Source organism: Scyliorhinus canicula, chromosome 6 (genome assembly GCF_902713615.1).
Source record: "Scyliorhinus canicula chromosome 6, sScyCan1.1, whole genome shotgun sequence".
Taxonomy (NCBI): Eukaryota; Metazoa; Chordata; class Chondrichthyes; order Carcharhiniformes; family Scyliorhinidae; genus Scyliorhinus; species Scyliorhinus canicula.
The window spans coordinates 225,830,563-225,854,740 of NC_052151.1; the positions used below are offsets into that span (position 1 = coordinate 225,830,563).

The following is a 24,178-nucleotide window of genomic DNA, read 5'->3' on the forward strand; positions in this document are numbered from 1 at the left end:
TAACAATGACAAAGGAGAGTACTTGCAGGCAAGGAGATGGGTTGAAGTGTGTATACTTTAATGCAAGAAGCATCAGGAATAAGGTGGGTGAACTTAATGCATGGATCGGTACTTGGGACTACGATGTGGTGGCCATCACGGAAACCTGGATAGAAGAGGGGCAGAAATGGTTGTTGGAGGTCCCTGGTTATAGATGTTTCAACAAGATTAGGGAGGATGGTAAAAGAGGTGGGGGGGTGGCATTGTTAATTAGAGATAGTATAACAGCTGCAGAAAGGCAGTTCGAGGGGGATCTGCCTACTGAGGTAATATGGGTTGAAGTTAGAAATAGGAAAGGAGCAGTCACCTTGTTGGGAGTGTTCTATAGGCCCCCCAATAGCAGCAGAGATGTGGAGGAACAGATTGGGAAACAGATTCTGGAAAGGTGCAGAAGTCACAGGGTAGTAGTCATGGGCGACTTCAACTTCCCAAACATTGAGTGGAAACTCTTTAGATCAAATAGTTTGGATGGGGTAGTGTTTGTGCAGTGTGTCCAGGAAGCTTTTCTAACACAGTATGTAGATTGTCCGACCAGAGGGGAGGCCATATTGGATTTAGTACTTGGTAATGAACCAGGGCAGGTGATAGATTTGTTAGTGGGGGAGCATTTTGGAGGTAGTGACCACAATTCTCTGACTTTCACTTTAGTAATGGAGAGGGATAGGTGCGAGCAACAGGGCAAGGTTTATAATTGGGGGAAGGGTAAATACAATGCTGTCAGACAAGAATTGAAGTGCAGAAGTTGGGAACATAGGCTGTCAGGGAAGGACACAAGTGAAATGTGGAACTTGTTCAAGGATCAGGTACTGCGTGTCTTTGATATGTATGTCCCTGTCAGGCAGGGAAGAGATGGTCGAGTGAGGGAACCATGGTTGACAAGAGAGGTTGAATGTCTTGTTAAGAGGAAGAAGGAGACTTATGTAAGGCTGAAGAAACAAGGTTCAGACAGTGCGCTGGAGGGATACAAGATAGCCAGGAGGGAACTGAAGAAAGGGATTAGGAGAGCTAAGAGAGGGCATGAAAAATCTTTGGCGGGTAGGATCAAGGAAAACCCCAAGGCCTTTTACACATACGTGAGAAATATGAGAATGACTAGAGTGAGAGTAGGTCCGATTAAGGACAGTAGCGGGAGATTGTGTATTGAGTCTGAAGAGATAGGAGAGGCCTTGAACAAGTATTTTTCTTCAGTATGTACAAATGAGAGGGGCCATATTGTTGGAGAGGACAGCGTGAAGCAGACTGATAAGCTTGAGGAGATACTTGTCAGGAAGGAAGATGTGTTGCGCGTTTTGAAAAACTTGAGGATAGACAAGTCCCCCGGGCCTGACGGGATATATCCAAGGATTCTCTGGGAAGCAAGAAATGAAATTGCAGAGCCGTTGGCAATGATCTTTTCGTCCTCGCTGTCAACAGGGGTGGTACCAGAGGATTGGAGAGTGGCGAATGTCGTGCCCCTGTTCAAAAAAGGGAATAGGGATAACCCTGGGAATTACAGGCCAGTTAGTCTTACTTCGGTGGTAGGCAAAGTAATGGAAAGGGTACTGAGGGATAGGATTTCTGAGCATCTGGAAAGGCATTGCTTGATTAGGGATAGTCAGCACGGATTTGTGAGGGGTAGGTCTTGCCTTACAAGTCTTATTGAATTCTTTGAGGAGGTGACCAAGCATGTGGATGAAGGTAAAGCAGTGGATGTAGTGTACATGGATTTTAGTAAGGCATTTGATAAGGTTCCCCATGGTAGGCTTATGCAGAAAGTAAGGAGGCATGGGATAGTGGGAAATTTGGCCAGTTGGATAACAAACTGGCTAACCGATAGAAGACAGAGAGTTGTGGTGGATGGCAAATATTCAGCCTGGAGCCCAGTTATCAGTGGCGTACCGCAGGGATCAGTTCTGGGTCCTCTGCTGTTTGTGATTTTCATTAACGACTTGGATGAGGGAGTTGAAGGGTGGGTCAGTAAATTTGCAGATGATACGAAGATTGGTGGAGTTGTGGATAGTGAGGAGGGCTGTTGTCGGCTTCAAAGAGACATAGATAGAATGCAGAGCTGGGCTGAGAAGTGGCAGATGGAGTTTAACCCTGACAAGTGTGAGGTTGTCCATTTTGGAAGGACAAATCTGAATGCGGAATACAGGGTTAATGGTAGGGTTCTTGGCAATGTGGAGGAGCAGAGAGATCTTGGGGTCTATGTTCATTGTTCTTTGAAAGTTGCCACTCAAGTGGATAGAGCTGTGAAGAAGGCCTATGGTGTGCTAGCGTTCATTAGCAGAGGGATTGAATTTAAGAGCCGTGAGGTGATGATGCAGCTGTACAAAACCTTGGTCAGGCCACATTTGGAGTACTGTGTGCAGTTCTGGTCACCTCATTTTAGGAAGGATGTGGAAGCTTTGGAAAAGGTGCAAAGGAGATTTACCAGGATGTTGCCTCGAATGGAGAGTAGGTCATACGAGGAAAGATTGAGGGTGTTAGGCCTTTTCTCATTAGAACGGAGAAGGATGAGGGGCGACTTGATAGAGGTTTATAAGATGATCAGGGGAATAGATAGAGTAGACAGTCAGAGACTTTTTCCCCGGGTGGAACACACCATTACAAGGGGACATAAATTTAAGATAAATGGTGGAAGATATAGAGGGGATGTCAGAGGTAGGTTCTTTACCCAGAGAGTAGTGGGGGCATGGAATGCACTGCCTGTGGTAGTAGTTGAGTCGGAAAATTTATGGACCTTCAAGCGGCTATTGGATAGGTACTTGGATTAGGGTAGAATAAGGGAGTGTAGGTTAACTTCTTAAGGGCAGCACGGTAGCATTGTGGATAGCACAATTGCTTCACAGCTCCAGGGTCCCAAGTTCGATTTCGACTTGGGTCACTGTCTGTGTGGAGTCTGCACATCCTCCCCGTGACTGCGTGGGTTTCCTCCGGGTACTCCGGTTTCCTCCCACAGTCCAAAGATGTGCAGGTTGGGTGGATTGGCCATGACAAATTGTCCAAAATTCTATGATTAACCTAGGACAAAAGTTCGGCGCAACATCGTGGGCCGAAGGGCCTGTTCTGTGCTGTATTTCTCTATCTATCTACCCCCTCCACCTACCTCCCACCTCCACCTACCCCAACTCCCACCTACACCCCCTCCACCTACCCCAACTCCCACCTACACCCCCTCCACCTACCTCCCACCTACCCCAACTCCCACCTACACCCCCTCCACCTACCTCCCACCTACCCCAACTCCCACCTACACCCCCTCCACCTACCCCAACTCCCACCTACACACCCTCCACCTACCTCCCACCTACCCCAACTCCCACTTACACCCCCTCCACCTGCCTCCCACCTCCACCTACCCCAACTCCCACATACACCCCCTCCACCTACCTCCCACCTCCACCTACTCCCACCTACACCCCCTCCACCTACCTCCCACCTACCCCAACTCCCACCTACACCCCCTCCACCTACCTCCCACCTCCACCTACCCCAACTCCCACCTACACCCCCTCCACCTACCTCCCACCTACCCCAACTCCCACCTACACCCCCTCCACCTACCTCCCACCTCCACCTACCCCAACTCCCACCTACACCCCCTCCACCTACCTCCCACCTCCACCTACCCCCACTCCCACCTACACCCCCTCCACCTACCTCCCACCTACCCCAACTCCCACCTACACCCCCTCCACCTACCTCCCACCTCCACCTACCCCAACTCCCACCTACACCCCCTCCACCTACCTCCCACCTACCCCAACTCCCACCTACACCCCCTCCACCTACCTCCCACCTCCACCTACCCCAACTCCCACCTACACCCCCTCCACCTACCTCCCACCTCCACCTACCCCCACTCCCACCTACACCCCCTCCACCTACCTCCCACCTACCCCAACTCCCACCTACACCCCCTCCACCTACCTCCCACCTCCACCTACCCCAACTCCCACCTACACCCCCTCCACATACCTCCCACCTCCACCTACCCCAACTCCCACCTACACCCCCTCCACCTACCTCCCACCTCCACCTACCCCCACTCCCACCTACACCCCCTCCACCTACCTCCCACCTCCACCTACCCCATCTCCCACCTACACCCCCTCCACCTACCTCCCACCTACCCCAAAACCAACCTACACCCCTCCACCTACCTCCCACCTACCCCAACTCCCACCTACACCCCTCCACCTACCTCCCACCTACCCCAACTCCCACCTACACCCCCTCCATCTACCTCCCACCTCCACCTACCCCAACTCCCACCTACACCCCCCTCCACCTACCTCCCACCTACCCCAACTCCCACCGACACCCCCTCCACCTACCTCCCACCTCCACCTACCCCAACTCCCCCCGACACCCCTCCACCTACCTCCCACCTCCACCTACGCCCACTCCCACCTACACCCCACTCCACCTACCTCCCACCTACCCCAACTCCCACCTACACCCCCTCCACCTACCTCCCACCTACCCCAACTCCCACCTACAACCCCTCCACCTACCTCCCACCTACCCCAACTCCCACCTACACCCCCTCCACCTACCTCCCACCTCCACCTACCCCAACTCCCACCTACACCCCCTCCACCTACCTCCCACCTACCCCAACTCCCACCTACACCCCCTCCACCTACCTCCCACCTGCCCCAACTCCCACCTACACCCCCTCCACCTACCTCCCACCTCCACCTACCCTAACTCCCACCTACACCCCCTCCACCTACCTCCACCCCCTCCACCTACCCCAACTCCCACCTACACCCCCTCCACCTACCCCAACTCCCACCTACACCCCCTCCACCTACCTCCCACCTCCACCTAACCCAACTCCCACCTACACCCCCTCCACCTACCTCCCACCTACCCCAACTCCCACCTACACCACCTCCACCTACCTCCCACCTACCCCAACTCCCACCTACACCTCCTCCACCTACCTCCCACCTACCCCAACTCCCACCTACACCCCCTCCACCTACCTCCCACCTACCCCAACTCCCACCTACACCTCCTCCACCTACCTCCCACCTACCCAACTCCTCCTACCTCCCACCTACCCCAACTCCCACCTACACCCCCTCCACCTACCTCCCACCTACACCCCCTCCACTTACCTCCCACCTCCACCTACCCCAACTCCCACGTACACCCCCCTCCACCTACCTCCCACCTCCACTTACCCCAACTCCCACCTACACCCCCTCCACCTACCCCAACTCTCACCCAGACCCCCTCCTCCTACCCCAAATCCCACCTACACCCCCTCCACCTACCTCCCACCTCCACCTTCCCCAATCCCACCTGCACCCCCTCCACCTACCTCCCACCTCCACCTCCCCCAACTCCCACCTACACCCCCTCCACCTACCTCCCACCTCCACCTACACCAACTCCCACCTACACCCCCTCCACCTACCTCCCACCTATCCCAACTCCCACCGACACCCCTCCACCTACCTCCCACCTACCCCAACTCCTACCTACACCCCCTCCACCTACCTCCTACCTACCTCAACTCCCACCTACTCCCCCTCCACCTACCTCCCACCTACCCCAACTCCCACCTACACCCCCTCCACCTACCTCCCACCTACCCCAACTCCCACCTATACCCCACCACCTACCTCCCACCTCCACCTACCCCAACTCCCACCTACACCCCCTCCACCCACACCGCCTATACTGACCCTCCGTTGCCACCTCACCTGTCCGCCCACATAATTTTACGCAGTTCCACAAAAAGATCGTCCGTTCACATTTTCTTTGAACAATTCTCTTGATCAGATGTGAAAATATCGAGCGGAAAGAGTGGAAAGCCAGCGGCCTGGCAGCGTCTGTAAGGAGCGAAAAATAGTTCACGTTTCGAGCCCATTCGACTGTTCAGAATTCAGGCCCGACTCCTCCCCGCCAGCGGGAGCCAAAACAAAGGAAAAGGTCAACGGACACTTCGGAACCGCCCAGCGATCAGGGAACAGCTCCAATATTGGAGAAATCGTTAGAAGCGATTGGAAGTTAGTCGAATAAATTTGAACTAGGTACGGCGTCCGCCCAAAAGGGCGCGAAGCCCCTGGGGCCTATAAAATTGAGTCCCCGAGTTCAGTCGGTCTTCTTGGTACTTGGCTCTCAGTGAGGAGGGACCGGCCTAATAGCTTCTTGGCAGCTCTCAAAGAACTCTTGACCGTGACTCTCAACTCGGAGAGACTTGCCGAGCAGCTGCATCAACCAAGTAAGTGTCCAGTCAACGCAGGCTACGAGATAGGCGCTCCCAACCATTAGTCCATACCAGCTGGAAGCCTGCAGACTCAGGATCGAACGAGAGGCCAATTGTTCCCCTGACCTAGTGGGTCCCTTTTCCAAAGCTAAGTATTGGCCTGTTAGTGTTAGAAATAGTCTAGTGAATATTATTTTATGCATGAGTAGCGATTGACTGTGTATACAATAAATGTGTTTTGATTTGAACCTTACTAACTGGTGTATTGAGTTATTGATCAGCACTTGAACTTGAACCTCGTGGTGGTATCGTAAAGATACCTGGCGACTCTAGGGCAAGGTAATAAAACAGAGCAAATTAAGTGTAAAGCACATTTAGCAACAGTATACTTACATAAACACTGCAGTGAAGTGACTGTGAAAATTCCTCGTCGCCACACTCCGGCGCCTGTTCGGGTACACGGAGGGAGAATTCATTGGAGCACATTAGGAGTTATTTGAATCCAAACAATGCACAGAGTGCAGGGAAGAGGTAGGGGAATAGCACTGAGCCACGATGATCGCAGGGAGAGCTGGCGCAGACACGATTGACCAAATGGCCTCCTTCTGCTCCGTAACAATTTTGCCGATAATTTTTTTCCTTCAGGTTTTAAACCAATTTCCATCGGAGGATTTGTTATTAAATGTGATTCTGTCTGCCCCCCCTATTTTAGGCAGTCAAACCCCGGCCTGTTTTCACCTCATTTTCTGTGATGGGATGTGGGGCCTGTGCTTATTGCACCTCCCTAATTGCCCCTGGAGAAGGTGATAAGCCGCCATCTCGAACCCGCTGCAGTCCCCGAGGTGTAGGTACACCCACTGTGCTGTTAGGGAGGTAGATCCAGGATGTTGCCCCAGCGACAGTGAAGGAACGGCCGATATATTTCCCAGTCAGGGTGGTGAGTGACTTGGAGGGGAACCTCCAGGTGGTGGGGTTCCCAGGTATCTGCTGCTCGTCCTTCTGGATGATGGTGGTCGCAGGTTTGGAAGGTGCTGCCTGAGGAGCCTTGGTGAGTTGCTGCAGTGCATCTTGTAGATGGGACACACGGCTGACACTGTGCGTCGGTGGGGGAGGGGGTGAATGTTGAAGGTAGTGGAACCCTCCACACACCCGAATATCTCCATCAAACCTCCTCTTAATCTCCTCTGCTCCAAGGGGAACAATTCCTATTTTGACAGTCTCCACATTGAGGGAAATCTGCCGTCCTTACCCTGTGCGGAGTCTGCACGTTCTCCCCGTGTCTCGGCGAGTTTCCTCCGGGTGCTCCAGGTTTCCTCCCACAGTCCAAAGACGTGCAGGTCGGGTAGAATGGCCTCCTTCTGTACTGGAGTGATTCTGTGATTCTCTTCTGGTGAATCTCCTGGCAAACCCTCTACAAGGTTGTTCACGCCCTTCCTAGAATGTGACTCCCAGAATTCAACATGATACACCCACCCAGTTCTCACCAGTAAACATAAGAACATCAGAACTAGGAGCAGGAGTCGGCCATCTGGCCCCTCGAGCCTGCTCCACCATTCAATTAGATCATGGCTGATCTTTTGCGGACTCAGCTCCACTTTCCGGCCCGAACACCATAACCCTTAATCCCTTTATTCTTCAAAAAAACTATCTATCTTTACCTTAAAAACATGTAATGAAGGAGCCTCAACTGCTTCACTGGGCAAGGAATTCCATAGATTCACAACCCTTTGGGTGAAGAAGTTCCTCCTAAACTCAGTCCTAAATCTACTTCCCCTTATTTTGAGGCTATGCCCCCTAGTTCTGCTTTCACCCGCCAGTGGAAACAACCTGCCCGCATCTATCCTATCTATTCCCTTCATAATTTTAAATGTTTCTATAAGATCCCCCCTCATCCTCCTAAATTCCAACGATTACAGTCCCAGTCTACTCAACCTCTCCTCGTAATCCAACCCCTTCAGCTCTGGGATTAACTCATTCCTTAACCCCCTCCCCACTTCAACCCATCCCACGCTCGACACACACACACACATACACACACACACACACACACACACACACACACACAAGACAGATAAACACAGAAGGGAGGCGAGGGGTGCAAAAATGATAATGAAAGTAAGAGAGCTTTTATGTCACGTGGTTGTTTCCAGCACATTTCCAGTCAAAGCAGAGAGAGAGAGAGGGACACAGAGATAGAGAGAGAGAGAGGGATACAGAGATAGAGAGAGAGAGAGAGAGGGACACAGAGATAGAGAGAGAGAGAGGGATACAGAGATAGAGAGAGAGAGAGAGGGACACAGAGATAGAGAGAGAGAGAGGGATACAGAGATAGAGAGAGAGAGAGAGGGATACAGAGATAGAGAGAGAGAGAGAGGGACACAGAGATAGAGAGAGAGAGAGAGAGGGACACAGAGATAGAGAGAGAGAGAGGGACACAGAGATAGAGAGAGAGAGAGAAAGAGAGTAGGTCTATCCCCTGGGAGTGCGGTGATCGACTCTGCTTTCCGTAAGTGGCTGGAAATCGTCCCACTCAGGCAGGACCTGATCACTATCTCTTACCGGGCAGAATACGGCCTTTTGGCCAATTCTTTAGCCACCAGCCAACCAATCAAACCCCATCTGTCGGGTGGCGAAAAGTCTGAGTTTCGATGTCCACAGCTAGTAGGGTGTTCCTTGTTGTAACTTTCAAGTTCCCCAGCTCACCTTAAAGACACAGGTCCATCAAGCATCCATGGATCAGGATGATAACAGCAACAATAGAGAAGGGGAAATCAGGGTATCAACAGGAAGGGTCCTTACAGGAGACAGTATGTTTCCCAGGATGAAAGGGACCCTGACTATGAAACATGGCAGGATTGCAGAGCTGGGAAGCTGTATCCTCTGTCCAGCAGCCTGGAGGGGAAGCTGCTGGGACCTGTAATATTGCTGGGTGGCTGTCACTGTTTGACCTCAGCCGAGCAGGGTCCAAGCAGCAGCCTTTCACAGTATCCCATTGATCATCTCACAGGGGAGCATCAGAACACATCAGCTCAGTGCCTTATCCCATTGTGGAATTCCTCAATCTGGGAAGACAGGTTACAATAGTCATCCTCTGAAGGACTATACCCCATTGGACCTTTCATTCTAGACTCTGGACACGTGGGACCATAACCCTTAATTTTATCACCGTCTGGTCCTGTATCCAATTATTTTCCTTATAACCCTTTTATTGCGAAAGGGGTGAATGTTGCGATAACCCTTTGCCACATTTTCCGTGTGCAAAATAAACTAACCCTCTTACTTAATTTTTAAAAAATATTTTTATTAAGGTATTTGAAAATGTTTACAAAGATAATATAGATTCACCACCTCCGGGTGAACCCGACCATTGACCCTCTTGAGGCGAAGTTTATTATCTCGAGGCTGAGAAACCCAGCCATGTCACTGACCCAGGTCTCCATACTCGGGGGGCTTCGAGTCCCTCCACATTAACAAGATCCGTCTCCGGGGCTACCAGGGAGGCTGAGGCCAGGACGTCGGCCTCTTTCGCCCCCTGAACTCTCGGATCTTCCGACACTCCAAAGATCGCTACCTCCGGACTCGGCCCCACCCGTGTTTTTAGCACCGTTGACGTTGCCTTAGTGAAACCCTGCCAAAACCCTCTGAGCTTCGGGCATGTCCAAAACATGTGGACATGATTGGCTGGGCTTCCCGCGTACCTCGCACACCTATCCTCTACCCCGAAGAACTTACTCATCCGGAACACCGCCATGTGGGCCCGGTGGGCTACCTTAAATTGTATCAGGCTGAGCCTGGCGCACGATGAGGATGTATTAACCCCGCTTAGGGCATCCGCCCACAGACCCGCCTCTATCTCTCCTCCTAGCTCGTCCTCCCTTAAGCTCCTCCACCGGAGTTTCCTCCGGCTCCGAAAGCTCCTGGTAAATATCTGATACCTTCCCCTCTCCCGCCCAGGCCCTTTTCCCACCCAGGCCCCTCTCCCGCCCAGGCCCCTCTCCCGCCCAGGCCCCTCTCCCGCCCAGGCCCCTCTCCCGCCCAGGCCCCTCTCCCTCCCCAGCCCCTCTCCCGCCCAGGCCCCTCTCCCGCCCAGGCCCTTCTCCCACCCCGGCCCCTCTCCCGCCCAGGCCCCTCTCCCACCCAGGCCCCTCTCCCACCCAGGCCCCTCTCCCACCCAGGCCCCTCTCCCGCCCAGGCTCCTCTCCCACCCAGGCCCCTCTCCCGCCCAGGCCCCTCTCCCACCCAGGCCCCTCTCCTACCTATGCCCCTGTCCCGCCCAGGCCCCTCTCCCGCCCAGGCCCCTCTCCCGCCCAGGCCCCTCTCCCGCCCAGGCCTCTCTCCCACCCAGGCCCCTCTCCCGCCCAGGCCCCCTCTCCTACCCAGGCCCCTCTCCCACCCAGGCCCGTCTCCCCCCCAGGCCCCTCTCCCACACAGGCCCCTCTCCCGCCCAGGGCCCTCTCCCACCTAGGGCCCTCTCCCACCCGGGCCCCTCTCCCACCCAGGCCCCTCTCCCGCCCAGGCCCCTCTCCCTCCCAGGCCCCTCTCCCACCCAGGCCCCTCTCCCACCCAGGCCCCTCTCCCACCCAGGCCCCTCTCCCACCCAGGCCCCTCTCCCACCCAGGCCCCTCTCCCGCCCAGGCCCCTCTCCCACCCAGGCCCCTCCCGCCCAGGCCCCTCTCCCACCCAGGCCCCTCTCCCGCCCAGGCCCCTCTCCCACCCAGGCCCCTCTCCCGCCCAGGCCCCTCTCCCACCCAGGCCCCTCTCCCGCCCAGGCCCCTCCCACCCAGGCCCCTCTCCCACCCAGGCCCCTCTCCCACCCAGGCCCTTCTCCCACCCAGGCCCCTCTCCCACCCAGGCCCCTCTCCCACCCAGGCCCCTCTCCCGCCCAGGGCCCTCTCCCGCCCAGGCCCCTCTCCCTCCCAGGCCCCTCTCCTACCCAGGCCCCTCTCCCACCCAGGCCCCTCTCCCGCCCAGGCCCCTCTCCAGGCCCCTCTCCCGCCCAGGCCCTCTCTCCCACCCAGGCCCCTCTCCCGCCCAGGCCCCTCTCCCACCCAGGCCCCTCTCCCGCCCAGGCCCCTCTCCCACCCAGGCCTCTCTCCCGCCCAGGCCCCTCTCCCACCCAGGCCCCTCTCCCACCCAGGCCCCTCTCCCACCCAGGTACTGGAAACTACTCTATCCTGTATCCCCCATGGCGGCAGCAACGGAAAGGCCGGAGCCTGTTTTCCCAGGCAGTCTCGCACCTGCAAATACCTAAACCCATTCCCTGCTAGCAACTCAAATTTATCCTCCAAGGCTTTCAGCTGGGGAAGTTCCCGTCTATAAATAGATCCCCTATCCTTCCAATTCCTGCCCTGTGCCATCTCCGGAACCCACCATCCAGCCTGCACGGTACAAACCTGTGATTATTATAAATCGGGGTCCAAACCGATGCTCCCTCCACTCTCTTATATCTCCTCCATTGCCCCCAGATCCTCAGAGCCGCCACCATCACCGGACTTGTGGAGTATCGGGCCGGTGTTAACAGTTCTCCCAAACTGGTGTCTTTACATGACGCCGCCTCCATCCCTTCCCATGCCGACCCCTCCCCCACTACCCACTTCCTAATCATGGCTATATTAGCCGCCCAGTAGTAATTGCAGAAGCTCGGCAGCGCCAACCCACTCTCTCCCCGACTGCGCTCCAGCAACACTTTCTTCACTCGCGGGGCTTTACCCGCCCACACAAAGCCCAAAATAACCTCATTCACCCGCTTGAAAAAGGCCTTTGGGATGAAGATCGGGAGGTGCTGTGAGACAAACAGAAATCTGGGGAGGACCGTCATTTTCACGGTCTGTACCCTCCCTGCCAGTGACAGCGGGAGCCTGGCTCATCTCTTAAAGTCCCCTTCCATTTGTTCTACCAACCGGGATAGGTTTAATTTGTGCAGTGCCTTCCATTCCCGGGCCACCTGGATTCCCAGATATTCTAAACGGCAGCTCTCCCTCTTCTCCTGTCCTCTTGCCTGGATCGCGAACATCTCGCTCTTCCCCATGTTCAATATATACCCCGAAAAATTGCCAAATTCCCCCGAGATTCGCATCACTTCCCCCATCCCCTCCAACGGGTCCGAAATGTACAAGAGCAGGTCATCTGGGTAGAGCGAGACCCGATGCTCCACCCTCCCCGAACCAGCCCTTTCCAGTTCCTAGAGGCTCTTAACGTATGGCCAATGGCTCTATGACCAGAGCAAACAGTAACGGGGAGAGAGGGCACCCTTGCCTCGTCCCTCGGTGTAGTTTAAAATACCCTGACCTCAGCTGGTTCGTACGCACTCTCGCTACTGGTGCCCGATAGAGTAACCGCACCCAGTCAATAAAGCCCTCACCAAACCCAAACCTTCCCAGTGCCTCCCACACGTACTTCCACTCCACCCGATCAAAAGCCTTCTCCGCATCCATCGCCACCACCACCTCCACCTCCTCTCCTCCTGAGGACATCACAATAACATTGAAAAGCCTTCGAACATCGGCCTTGAGTTGCCTGCCCTTGACAAATCCCGTCTGGTCTTCCCCTATCGCCCCCCCCCCCGGGACACAGTCCTCAATCCTTGTGGCCAGTATCTGAGCCAGCGGTTTGGCGTCCACATTCAGTCGAGAAATCGGCCTGTATGACCCGCGTTGCTCCGGATCCTTCTCCCGTTTCAGGATCAAAGAAATCGAGGCCTGCGACATTGTTGGGGGGGGGGGGGGGGGGGGGGGGGGGGGGGGGGGGGGACGACTCTGTGGAAGCCAGCTGTTTTCTCATACATCTAATAAGTAAAAGTGATCATTTAAAAGATAGCTATTGAGCATTAAGCGCCTGGTCTATTGAATACCAGTTTAAAAACTCACTCATAAACTCAGGTCATTTCAAAACGCACATTCAGCATTTCAGAACATGGCTGCAAACAGAAATTCCTGTGCAGCTACCAAAATACATTTGCAAGATCAAGTTGCCCAAGGACAAGTGAAGCTCCATGGCAACAGCATGGCGTCTAAAAGAACCATTGTCCCAACAAGCAAACTACATGCGATAAGGAAGCCGAATCACATTCCTCAGCTCATACATTTTAAGTTTATGTCGCATGTTAAATGGCAGACAGCAAAAACATCGAATCAAACTTATTTGATGTTAACCCAGGTGGATTGGCCATGATAAATTGCCCTTAGTGTCCAAAATTGCCCTTAGTGTTGGGTGGGGTTACTGGGTTACGGGGATAGGGTGGAGGTGTGGGCTTGGGTAGGGTGCTCTTTCCAAGAGCCGGTGCAGACTCGATGGGCCGAATGGCCTCCTTCTGCACTGTAAATTCTATGAAAGAATTAGGATTACATCGGGGTATAGCTAGATGGCTAAAGTCTGATACGATATGTTATAACCGTGATGGATCTACGGCCATTCTTTTCTCATGAATCAATCTATACTTTGACTTAACTATTTGATGTCTTTCTGTCTTTCATTTTTTGACTTTGACTGTTGAAGTTTTCCAAGCTGTTTTGCCGTAAGCAAGGAAATAATTTCTGTATTATTTGAAAGTTAAATTGTCGACAAGATTGCTACCCTCGAGTCCTTTGCTAGCTGAGCTGATTAGGGAATGAGATTTTAAATGACTCAATTGTGATCGATCGAGATAAAATGAAATGCTTTTTATTTGCACCTGAGAAGTTTTGACTCAAATTGCTACTGAGTTTTAGTGTCCGCAAAGTGCCACTAGATCCGCATGGTAGATCGCTCAACTGGCGTAGTATCAGCAGAAGGGGAGGAACTCCGAGCCGAGATTGGACGAAATCGGAGAGGTTCGGAAACCTTCGGGGAGAATTGGAGGAGGACAGAAGACCGAAGGATAAACGGCTGGACTAGGGAAAAAAACATCTTTTTCACCCATTAAAAGTCTTAAAGCCGCATCAAGCAATACTTCGAGACCTGGAAAGAACATTTTTTTTTAGACTGTGTTAATTCAATCAGGTGCTGGTCGTTGAGACTAAAATAAAACGGGGCTGAAAGAATCGTCACGGTAGTGTACACAGATTACACATAGTTGCCGATCAAAACAATTAGGTGTAAGGTTGAATTTATGGCCGCAATAAATCCTAAGATAGATTCAGAACCTTTAACCGGCAGAGATCTACTCCCCACAACGTGCGAGGGATGTAGTGCTGTACCAGATGTCTCTATTGAAGATATATTGGGTGATTTTTGATCTTTCATTTGTAGACAATTTGGACTATGTGGATAGCAACAAGCTTTTCCCAAGAGTGGGGGTGTGATGAGCCATCAATCGAACGCGAGGCGAGTTGCTGTACAAAAGTTAGGCTTTAATAAGCTAGAAGTTAGCCCTGCGGTCGACAACAGTAAATGGACGACCGCCGGGCGTTCTGGGTATTTATACCTCGCTCTGGAGGCGGGATTAACTCAGCCTCTTGACCAATCGGGGAGCCGTCACATGTCTGGTCTCAACTAATCAGTCGAGAGGCACATGACCGACGAGGGCCAATGGTAAGCCAGTGTTCTGCACCAATGGCAGACAGCTATGCAAATCATACCGCCACAGGGTGTCAGTTACAAGGGGTCACGATTTCAAGGTGAGGGGGGGAAAGTTTAAGGGAGATGTGCGTGGAAAGTTTTTTACGCAGAGGGTGTTGGGTGCCTGGAACGCTTTACCAGCGGAGGTGGTAGAGGCGGGCACGATAGCATCATTTAAGAGGCATCTAGACAGGTATATGAACGGGCGGGAACAGAGGGACCTTGGAAAATAGGAGACAGGTTTAGATGAAGGATCTGGATCGGCGCAGGCTGGGAGGGCCGAAGGGCCGGTTCCTGTGCTGTAATTTTCTTTGTTCTTTGTTCTTATGTGAGAAAAATTGAATCAAAATATGATACCCCCAGAGGACAGTGGTCCCTCGATAATATCAAGAGGGCATGGGGAAAATGCACACGATTGCACAGTGAATGGTCCCTTGCAATAATGGGACAGCAAGAAATAACTATTAGAAATAAAAGTGATCACGAGCTTGAGTCCAGTAAAGATCAACTCACTGCTGTTGCTGAGGAAGTACGGGATGCAAAATGCAAACTTACATAGAATTTACAGTGCAGAAGGAGGCCATTCGGCCCATCGAGTCTGCTCCTGGAAAGAGCACCCTACCCAAGGTCAACACCTTCACCCCATCCCCATAACCCAGTAACCCCACCCAACATTAAGGGCAATTTTGAACACTAAGGGCAATTTAGCATGGCCAATCCACCTAACCTGCACATCTTTGGACTGTGGGAGGAAACCGGAGCACCCGGAGGAAACCCACGCACACACGGGGAGGACGTGCAGACTCCGCACAGCCAGTGACCCAGCCGGGAATCGAACCTGGGACCCTGGAGCTGTGAAGCGATTGTGCTATCTACAATGATACCGTGCTGCCCAACTTGAGCATGGTGATGAAAGAAGAACCGGATTGGAAAAGCGAAACCTTTAAACTCCAGCAGAGACTTTTCAAATTGGGGGAATTGCGAAGTAAAGTTCTTGAAATGGAGTCAAAATACCAACAGTTGGGAACAAAAACTGAGCGAGCTGAAATTGAAAATTGCGGGCTGATCGAAGAAAGATGTGTTCTCGGAAGAGAAATGAACAATTTCTAAAGGACGCTGCAAAGTCCTGACAGACATCTTGCAGCTCAGAATGTGAACCGAAGCTCAGATGTGACTGTCAGCTCTGATGCTGGAGTAAGTACCCCAACCAACACAGTTCCAAATTCACTTTCACAAACAATTCGTGGGCCACAAACAGCTCAAATTCAGCAAGCAGCCCCGGTGGACACAATCGGCAATAGCACAGCCAAGATTCTCCGCACCCCACGCCGGGGGGGGGGGGGGGGGAGAATCGCGGGAGGGCCGGGCGAATCACGCCACGCCGCCCTGGCACCCCCCCCCCCCGCGATTCTCCCACCCCTCCCAAAATGGTGTGTCGCGTTTTTCGACAGGCCGCTCGGAGAGTCGCCGCTCGCTGTTTCTCACGGCGACCGCCGATTCTCCGGCCCGGATGGGCCGAGCGGCCTGCCGAACCCGACCAGTTCACGCCGGCGCCAACCACACCTGGGGTCGCTGCCGGCGTGAACAGCGCGCGGCCTGTGTTTGTGGGGCCTGTGGGGGGGGGGGGGGGGGGGGGCGGAGGGAGGATCGAGCACCACGGACGTGCTCAGGAGGTGTCTGACCCGCGATCGGTGCCCACCGATCGTCGGGCCGGCGTCTCTAAAAGACGCACTCTTTTCCCTCCGCCGCCCCACACGATCAAGCCGCCATGTCTTGCGGGGCAGCGGAGGGGAAGACGGCCAACCTGCGCATGCGCGGCTGACGTCACTTCGGCGCCGCCGGCTGCGTCATTCCCGGCGGCCAAGTTTCCCGCAACGCCGCTCCTAGCCCCCCAGGGGGAGGGAGAATAGGGGGGCGAGGAGCGGCCTCCGACGCCGGAGTGAAACACTCCGGGTTTTACGCCGGTGTCGGCTGTTTGTCTCCCGATGGAAGAATTCTGCCTCAAGTGTCAGGACTAAATTCAAATCTAAAGTTAATTTGCCGGTTGAATCAGATGAAGAAAGTGATGCAGCAAGTTTTCCTACAGTGCATAATACTAAATTAATTTGACTGGCCCCTTTCAAAGGCAAACGGGTTAGAGTTGGAAGCAAAAACATAGAGGAAGAAGGTGAAACTGTCACTAGAAACATATTTGATCATCAATGGACTCATGAACCAGCAGAGCCTGAAAAAATTGACGAATGGTCCCAAGTTCTTCCACACCCTAAATAGGTCCACATGGGATGGAATTCACAGATTACAATCCATTTACAGTCTCCACCCATTTGATGGAGTACAAATTCTGACTATCGTGGTGGGCACTCGTGTCATTTCAACCCTTAGAACTGAGGTGGAAGTCGCCCCCCCGGCGACCCTCCCGCGATTCACCCCCCCCCCCCCCCCCCACGCTCGGAAGAATCGCCGCTTGCCGTTTCTCCGACCCCGATGGGCCGAGCGGCCGACCGCTCACGACCGTGGCAAACACACCTGGCCGCTGCCGTCATGAAATGGCCGCCAGATGTCCATTTGGGGCTTCCAGGGGGCCGTTTGGGGCAAGAGCACCACAGCTGTGCTCGGGAGGGGACAGGCCCGCGATCGGCGCCCACCGATCATCGGGCCGGCGTCTCAATCAGACGCACTATCTCCCCCCCGCCGCCCCGCAAGATCAAGCCATCCACGTCTTGCGGGGCGGCTGAGGGGGAAAGACGGCCACCGCGGATGCGCGGGTTCGTGCCGTCTGCGTCATGACGTCATCCCTCATGCGCGGGTTGGAGCCGGCCAACCTGCGCATGCGCGGCTGACGCCATATAGGCGCCGGCCCCGCGTTATTCTCGGCGCGCCGCAGAGAAGTACGGAGCCCCGCTCCTAGCCCCCCGGGTGGGGGTGAATTCGGCGCAGGGAGCGGGCTCCGAGGCTGTCGTGAAAGACGGCCGCTTTCACGACGGCCTACGCGATTCTCCGCTCCCACGGAGAACCGCGCCCCACATCTTGCATTCAAACATATACTGAAGGTATTCAGGATTTCGGGGAAAGATTTTTACGTGCTTGGATGGAATACTCAGGATTGACACTCGAACAAGAAAATTACGCGTGGGACACAAGCACTTCAGCTCCAATTAAAAACGGCTTTTATAGCCGGTGTTAAACCTGAAGTTTCTGCTGCCTTGAATTTGGTTTTCCAGCTTGGGCCACAATTGGCATATACCAAGACATCGTTGACCGATGTATTCAGATAGATCGTGGTCTGCACAATCAGGCAATCTTTAACCATCTTTAACAGGATTCAGGGTGATTTAGCAGTTTGGATCAGAAATTGGCTAGCTAATAGAAGACAAGGTGGTGGTTGATGGGAAATGTTCAGCCTGGAGTCCAGTTACTAATGGTGTACCACAAGGATCTGTTTTGGGGCCACTGCAGTTTGTCATTTTTATCAATGACCCGGAGGAGGGCGTAGAAGGATGGGTGAGTAAATTTGCAGATGACACTGAAGTCGGTGGAGTTGTGGACAGTGTGGAAGTATGTTACAAGTTACAGAGGGACATAAATAAGCTGCAGAGCTGGGCTGAGAGGTGGCAAATGGAGTTTAATGCAGAAAAGTGTGAGGTGATTCATTTTGTATGGAATAACAGGAAGACAGAGTACTGGGCTAATGGTAAGATTCAGGGTAGTGTGGACGAGCAGAGAGATCTCGGCATCCATGTACATAGATCCCTGAAAGTTGCCACCCAGGTTAAGAGAGTTGTTAAGAAGGCGTACGGTGTGTTAGCTTTTATTGGTAGAGGAATTGAGTTTTGGAGCCATGAGGTCATGTTGCAGTTGTACAAAACTCTGGTGCGGCCGCATTTGGAGTATTGCGTGCAATTCTGGTCGCCGCATTATAGGAAGGACGTGGAAGCATTGGAAAGGGTGCAGAGGAGATTTACCAGGATGTTGCCTGGTATGGAGGGAAGATCTTATGAGGGAAGGCTGAGGGACTATTTTTGTTAGAAAGAAGGTTGAGAGGTGACTTAATTGAGGCATACAAGATGATCAGAGGATTAGATAGGGTGGACATTGAGAGCCTTTTTCCTCAGATGGTGATGTCTAGCACGAGGGGACATAGCTTTAAATTGAGGAGAGATAGATATAGGACAGATGTCAGAGGTAGGTTCTTTACTCAGAGAGTAGTAAGGGTGTGGAATGCCCTACCTGCAACAGTAGTGGATTCACCAACACTAAACGCATTCAAATGGTCATTTGATAGACATATGGACGATAAGGGAATAGTGTAGATGGGCTTTAGAAGGGTTTCACAGGTCGGCGCAACATCGAGGGCCGAAGGGCCTGTACTGCGCTGTAATGTTCTATGTTCTATGTTCACTGCAGTTACTCAAATGCAGCCTATTGCTCAAATTCAGGCCAAGGTACCTTTTGCTCCAATTCAGCCTGTGTTACCCTCTGCTCCAATTCAGCCTGTGTTACCCTCTGCTCCAATTCAGCCTGTGTTACCCTCTGCTCCAATTCAGCCTGTGTTACCCTCTGCTCCAATTCAGCCTGTGTTACCCGCTGCTCCAATTCAGCCTGTGTTACTCACTGCTCCAATTCAGCCTGTGTTACCCACTGCTCCAATTCAGCCTGTGTTACCCACTGCTCCAATTCAGCCTGTGTTACCCGCTGCTCCAATTCAGCCTGTGTTACCCACTGCTCCCATTCAGCCTGTGTTACCCTCTGCTCTAATTCAGCCTGTGTTACCCACTGCTCCAATTCAGCCTGTGTTACCCACTGCTCCAATTCAGCCTGTGTTACCCACTGCTCCAATTCAGCCTGTGTTACCCACTGCTCCAATTCAGCCTGTGTTACCCACTGCTCCAATTCAGCCTGTGTTACCCACTGCTCCAATTCAGCCTGTGTTACCCACTGCTCCAATTCAGCCTGTGTTACCCACTGCTCCAAATCAGCCTGTGTTACCCACTGCTCCAATTCAGCCTGTGTTACCCTCCTCCAATTCAGCCTGTGTTACCCACTGCTCCAATTCAGCCTGTGTTACTCACTGCTCCAATTCAGCCTGTGTTACCCTCTGCTCCAATTCAGCCTGTGTTACCCACTGCTCCAAATCAGCCTGTGTTACTCACTGCTCCAATTCAGCCTGTGTTACCCTCTGCTCCAATTCAGCCTGTGTTACCCTCTGCTCCAATTCAGCCTGTGTTACCCTCCTCCAATTCAGCCTGTGTTACCCTCTGCTCCAATTCAGCCTGTGTTACCCTCTGCTCCAATTCAGCCTGTGTTACCCACTGCTCCAATTCAGCCTGTGTTACCCACTGCTCCAATTCAGCCTGTGTTACCCTCTGCTCCAATTCAGCCTGTGTTACCCACTGCTCCAATTCAGCCTGTGTTACCCTCTGCTCCAATTCAGCCTGTGTTACCCTCTGCTCCAATTCAGCCTGTGTTACCCACTGCTCCAATTCAGCCTGTGTTACCCACTGCTCCAATTCAGCCTGTGTTACCCACTGCTCCAATTCAGCCTGTGTTACCCCTGCTCCAATTCAGCCTGTGTTACCCTCTGCTCCAATTCAGCCTGTGTTACCCCTGCTCCAATTCAGCCTGTGTTACCCACTGCTCCAATTCAGCCTGTGTTACCCACTGCTCCAATTCAGCCTGTGTTACCCACTGCTCCAATTCAGCCTGTGTTACCCTCTGCTCCAATTCAGCCTGTGTTACCCTCTGCTCCAATTCAGCCTGTGTTACCCTCTGCTCCAATTCAGCCTGTGTTACCCACTGCTCCAATTCAGCCTGTGTTACCCTCTGCTTCAATTCAGCCTGTGTTACCCACTGCTCCAATTCAGCCTGTGTTACCCTCTGCTCCAATTCAGCCTGTGTTACCCACTGCTCCAATTCAGCCTGTGTTACCCTCTGCTCCAATTCAGCCTGTGTTACCCACTGCTCCAATTCAGCCTGTGTTACCCACTGCTCCAATTCAGCCTGTGTTACCCACTGCTCCAATTCAGCCTGTGTTACCCTCTGCTCCAATTCAGCCTGTGTTACTCACTGCTCCAATTCAGCCTGTGTTACCCACTGCTCCAATTCAGCCTGTGTTACCCTCTGCTCCAATTCAGCCTGTGTTACCCTCTGCTCCAATTCAGCCTGTGTTACCCTCTGCTCCAATTCAGCCTGTGTTACCCACTGCTCCAATTCAGCCTGTGTTACCCTCTGCTCTAATTCAGCCTGTGTTACTCACTGCTCCAATTCAGCCTGTGTTACCCACTGCTCCAATTCAGCCTGTGTTACCCACTGCTCCAATTCAGCCTGTGTTACCCACTGCTCCAATTCTGCCTGTGTTACCCACTGCTCCAATTCAGCCTGTGTTACCCACTGCTCCAATTCAGCCTGTGTTACCCACTGCTCCAATTCAGCCTGTGTTACCCTCTGCTCCAATTCAGCCTGTGTTACCCACTGCTCCAATTCAGCCTGTGTTACTCACTGCTCCAATTCAGCCTGTGTTACCGTCTGCTCCAATTCAGCCTGTGTTACCCTCTGCTCCAATTCAGCCTGTGTTACCCACTGCCCCAATTCAGCCTGTGTTACCCACTGCTCCAATTCAGCCTGTGTTACCCACTGCTCCAATTCAGCCTGTGTTACCCACTGCTCCAATTCAGCCTGTGTTACCCACTGCTCCAATTCAGCCTGTGTTACCCTCTGCTCCAATTCAGCCTGTTACCCTCTGCTCCAATTCAGCCTGTGTTACCCACTGCTCCAATTCAGCCTGTGTTACCCTCTGCTCCAATTCAGCCTGTTACTCACTGCTCCAATCCAGCCTGTGTTACCCTCTGCTCCAATTCAGCCTGTGTTACCCTCTGCTCCAATTCAGCCTGTGTTACCCACTGCCCCAATTCAGCCTGTGTTACTCACTGCTCCAATTCAGCCTGTGTTACCCTCTGCTCCAATTCAGCCTGTGTTACCCTCTGCTCCAATTCAGCCTGTGTTACCCACTGCTCCAATTCAGCCTGTGTTACTCACTGCTCCAATTCAGCCTGTGTTACCCTCTGCTCCAATTCAGCCTGTGTTACCCTCTGCTCCAATTCAGCCTGTGTTACCCACTGCTCCAATTCAGCCTGTGTTACTCACTGCTCCAATTCAGCCTGTGTTACCCACTGCTCCAATTCAGCCTGTGTTACCCACTGCTCCAATTCAGCCTGTGTTACCCTCTGCTCCAATTCAGCCTGTGTTACCCTCTGCTCCAATTCAGCCTGTGTTACCCACTGCTCCAATTCAGCCTGTGTTACCCTCTGCTCCAATTCAGCCTGTGTTACCCGCTGCTCCAATTCCGCCTGTGTTACCCACTGCTCCAATTCAGCCTGTGTTACCCACTGCTCCAATTCACCCTGTGTTACCCTCTGCTCCAATTCAGCCTGTGTCACCCTCTGCTCCAATTCAGCCTGTGTTACCCGGTGCTCCAATTCAGCCTGTGTTACCCTCTGCTCCAATTCAGCCTGTGTTACCCTCTGCTCCAATTCAGCCTGTGTTACCCACTGCTCCAATTCAGCCTGTGTTACCCACTGCTCCAATTCAGCCTGTGTTACCCTCTGCTCCAATTCAGCCTGTGTTACCCACAGCTCCAATTCAGCCTGTGTTACCCTCTGCTCCAATTCAGCCTGTGTTACCCTCTGCTCCAATTCAGCCTGTGTTACCCACTGCTCCAATTCAGCCTGTGTTACCCTCCTCCAATTCAGCCTGTGTTACCCACTGCTCCAATTCAGCCTGTGTTACCCTCTGCTCCAATTCAGCCTGTGTTACCCTCCTCCAATTCAACCTGTGTTACCCACTGCTCCAATTCAGCCTGTGTTACTCATTGCTCCAATTCAGCCTGTGTTACCCTCTGCTCCAATTCAGCCTGTGTTACCCTCCTCCAATTCAGCCTGTGTTACCCACTGCTCCAATTCAGCCTGTGTTACCCTCTGCTCCAATTCAGCCTGTGTTACTCACTGCTCCAATTCAGCCTGTGTTACCCTCCTCCAATTCAGCCTGTGTTACCCTCTGCTCCAATTCAGCCTGTGTTACCCACTGCTCCAATTCAGCCTGTGTTACTCACTGCTCCAATTCAGCCTGTGTTACCCTCTGCTCCAATTCAGCCTGTGTTACCCACTGCTCCAATTCAGCCTGTGTTACCCACTGCTCCAATTCAGCCTGTGTTACTCACAGCTCCAATTCAGCCTGTGTTACCCACTGCTCCAATTCACCCTGTGTTACCCTCTGCTCCAATTCAGCCTGTGTCACCCTCTGCTCCAATTCAGCCTGTGTTACCCGGTGCTCCAATTCAGCCTGTGTTACCCTCTGCTCCAATTCAGCCTGTGATACCCGGTGCTCCAATTCAGCCTGTGTTACCCTCTGCTCCAATTCAGCCTGTGTCACCCTCTGCTCCAATTCAGCCTGTGTTACCCGGTGCTCCAATTCAGCCTGTGTTACCCTCTGCTCCAATTCAGCCTGTGTTACCCTCTGCTCCAATTCAGCCTGTGTTACCCTCTGCTCCAATTCAGCCTGTGTTACCCACTGCTCCAATTCAGCCTGTGTTACCCTCTGCTCCAATTCAGCCTGTGTTACCCACTGCTCCAATTCAGCCTGTGTTACCCTCTGCTCCAATTCAGCCTGTGTTACCCTCTGCTCCAATTCAGCCTGTGTTACCCACTGCTCCAATTCAGCCTGTGTTACCCTCCTCCAATTCAGCCTGTGTTACCCACTGCTCCAATTCAGCCTGTGTTACCCTCTGCTCCAATTCAGCCTGTGTTACCCTCCTCCAATTCAGCCTGTGTTACCCACTGCTCCAATTCAGCCTGTGTTACTCATTGCTCCAATTCAGCCTGTGTTACCCTCTGCTCCAATTCAGCCTGTGTTACCCTCCTCCAATTCAGCCTGTGTTACCCACTGCTCCAATTCAGCCTGTGTTACCCTCTGCTCCAATTCAGCCTGTTTTACTCACTGCTCCAATTCAGCCTGTGTTACCCTCCTCCAATTCAGCCTGTGTTACCCTCTGCTCCAATTCAGCCTGTGTTACCCTCTGCTCCAATTCAGCCTGTGTTACTCACTGCTCCAATTCAGCCTGTGTTACCCTCTGCTCCAATTCAGCCTGTGTTACCCACTGCTCCAATTCAGCCTGTGTTACCCACTGCTCCAATTCAGCCTGTGTTACTCACAGCTCCAATTCAGCCTGTGTTACCCACTGCTCCAATTCACCCTGTGTTACCCTCTGCTCCAATTCAGCCTGTGTCACCCTCTGCTCCAATTCAGCCTGTGTTACCCGGTGCTCCAATTCAGCCTGTGTTACCCTCTGCTCCAATTCAGCCTGTGTTACCCTCTGCTCCAATTCAGCCTGTGTTACCCTCTGCT

General features: G+C 53.1%; 1 protein-coding gene across 1 annotated transcript in view; it reads left to right on the top strand.

The window, feature by feature from the left end:
- Window positions 1-24,178, top strand: part of slc43a1b (solute carrier family 43 member 1b) — a 181,058-nt gene that overhangs the window by 122,808 nt on the left and 34,072 nt on the right. Inside the window, exon 12 of the mRNA XM_038801165.1 lies at window positions 5,821-5,872. Coding sequence (XP_038657093.1) covers window positions 5,821-5,872 — 52 coding nt within the window. The remainder of the gene's footprint in view (window positions 1-5,820; window positions 5,873-24,178) is intronic.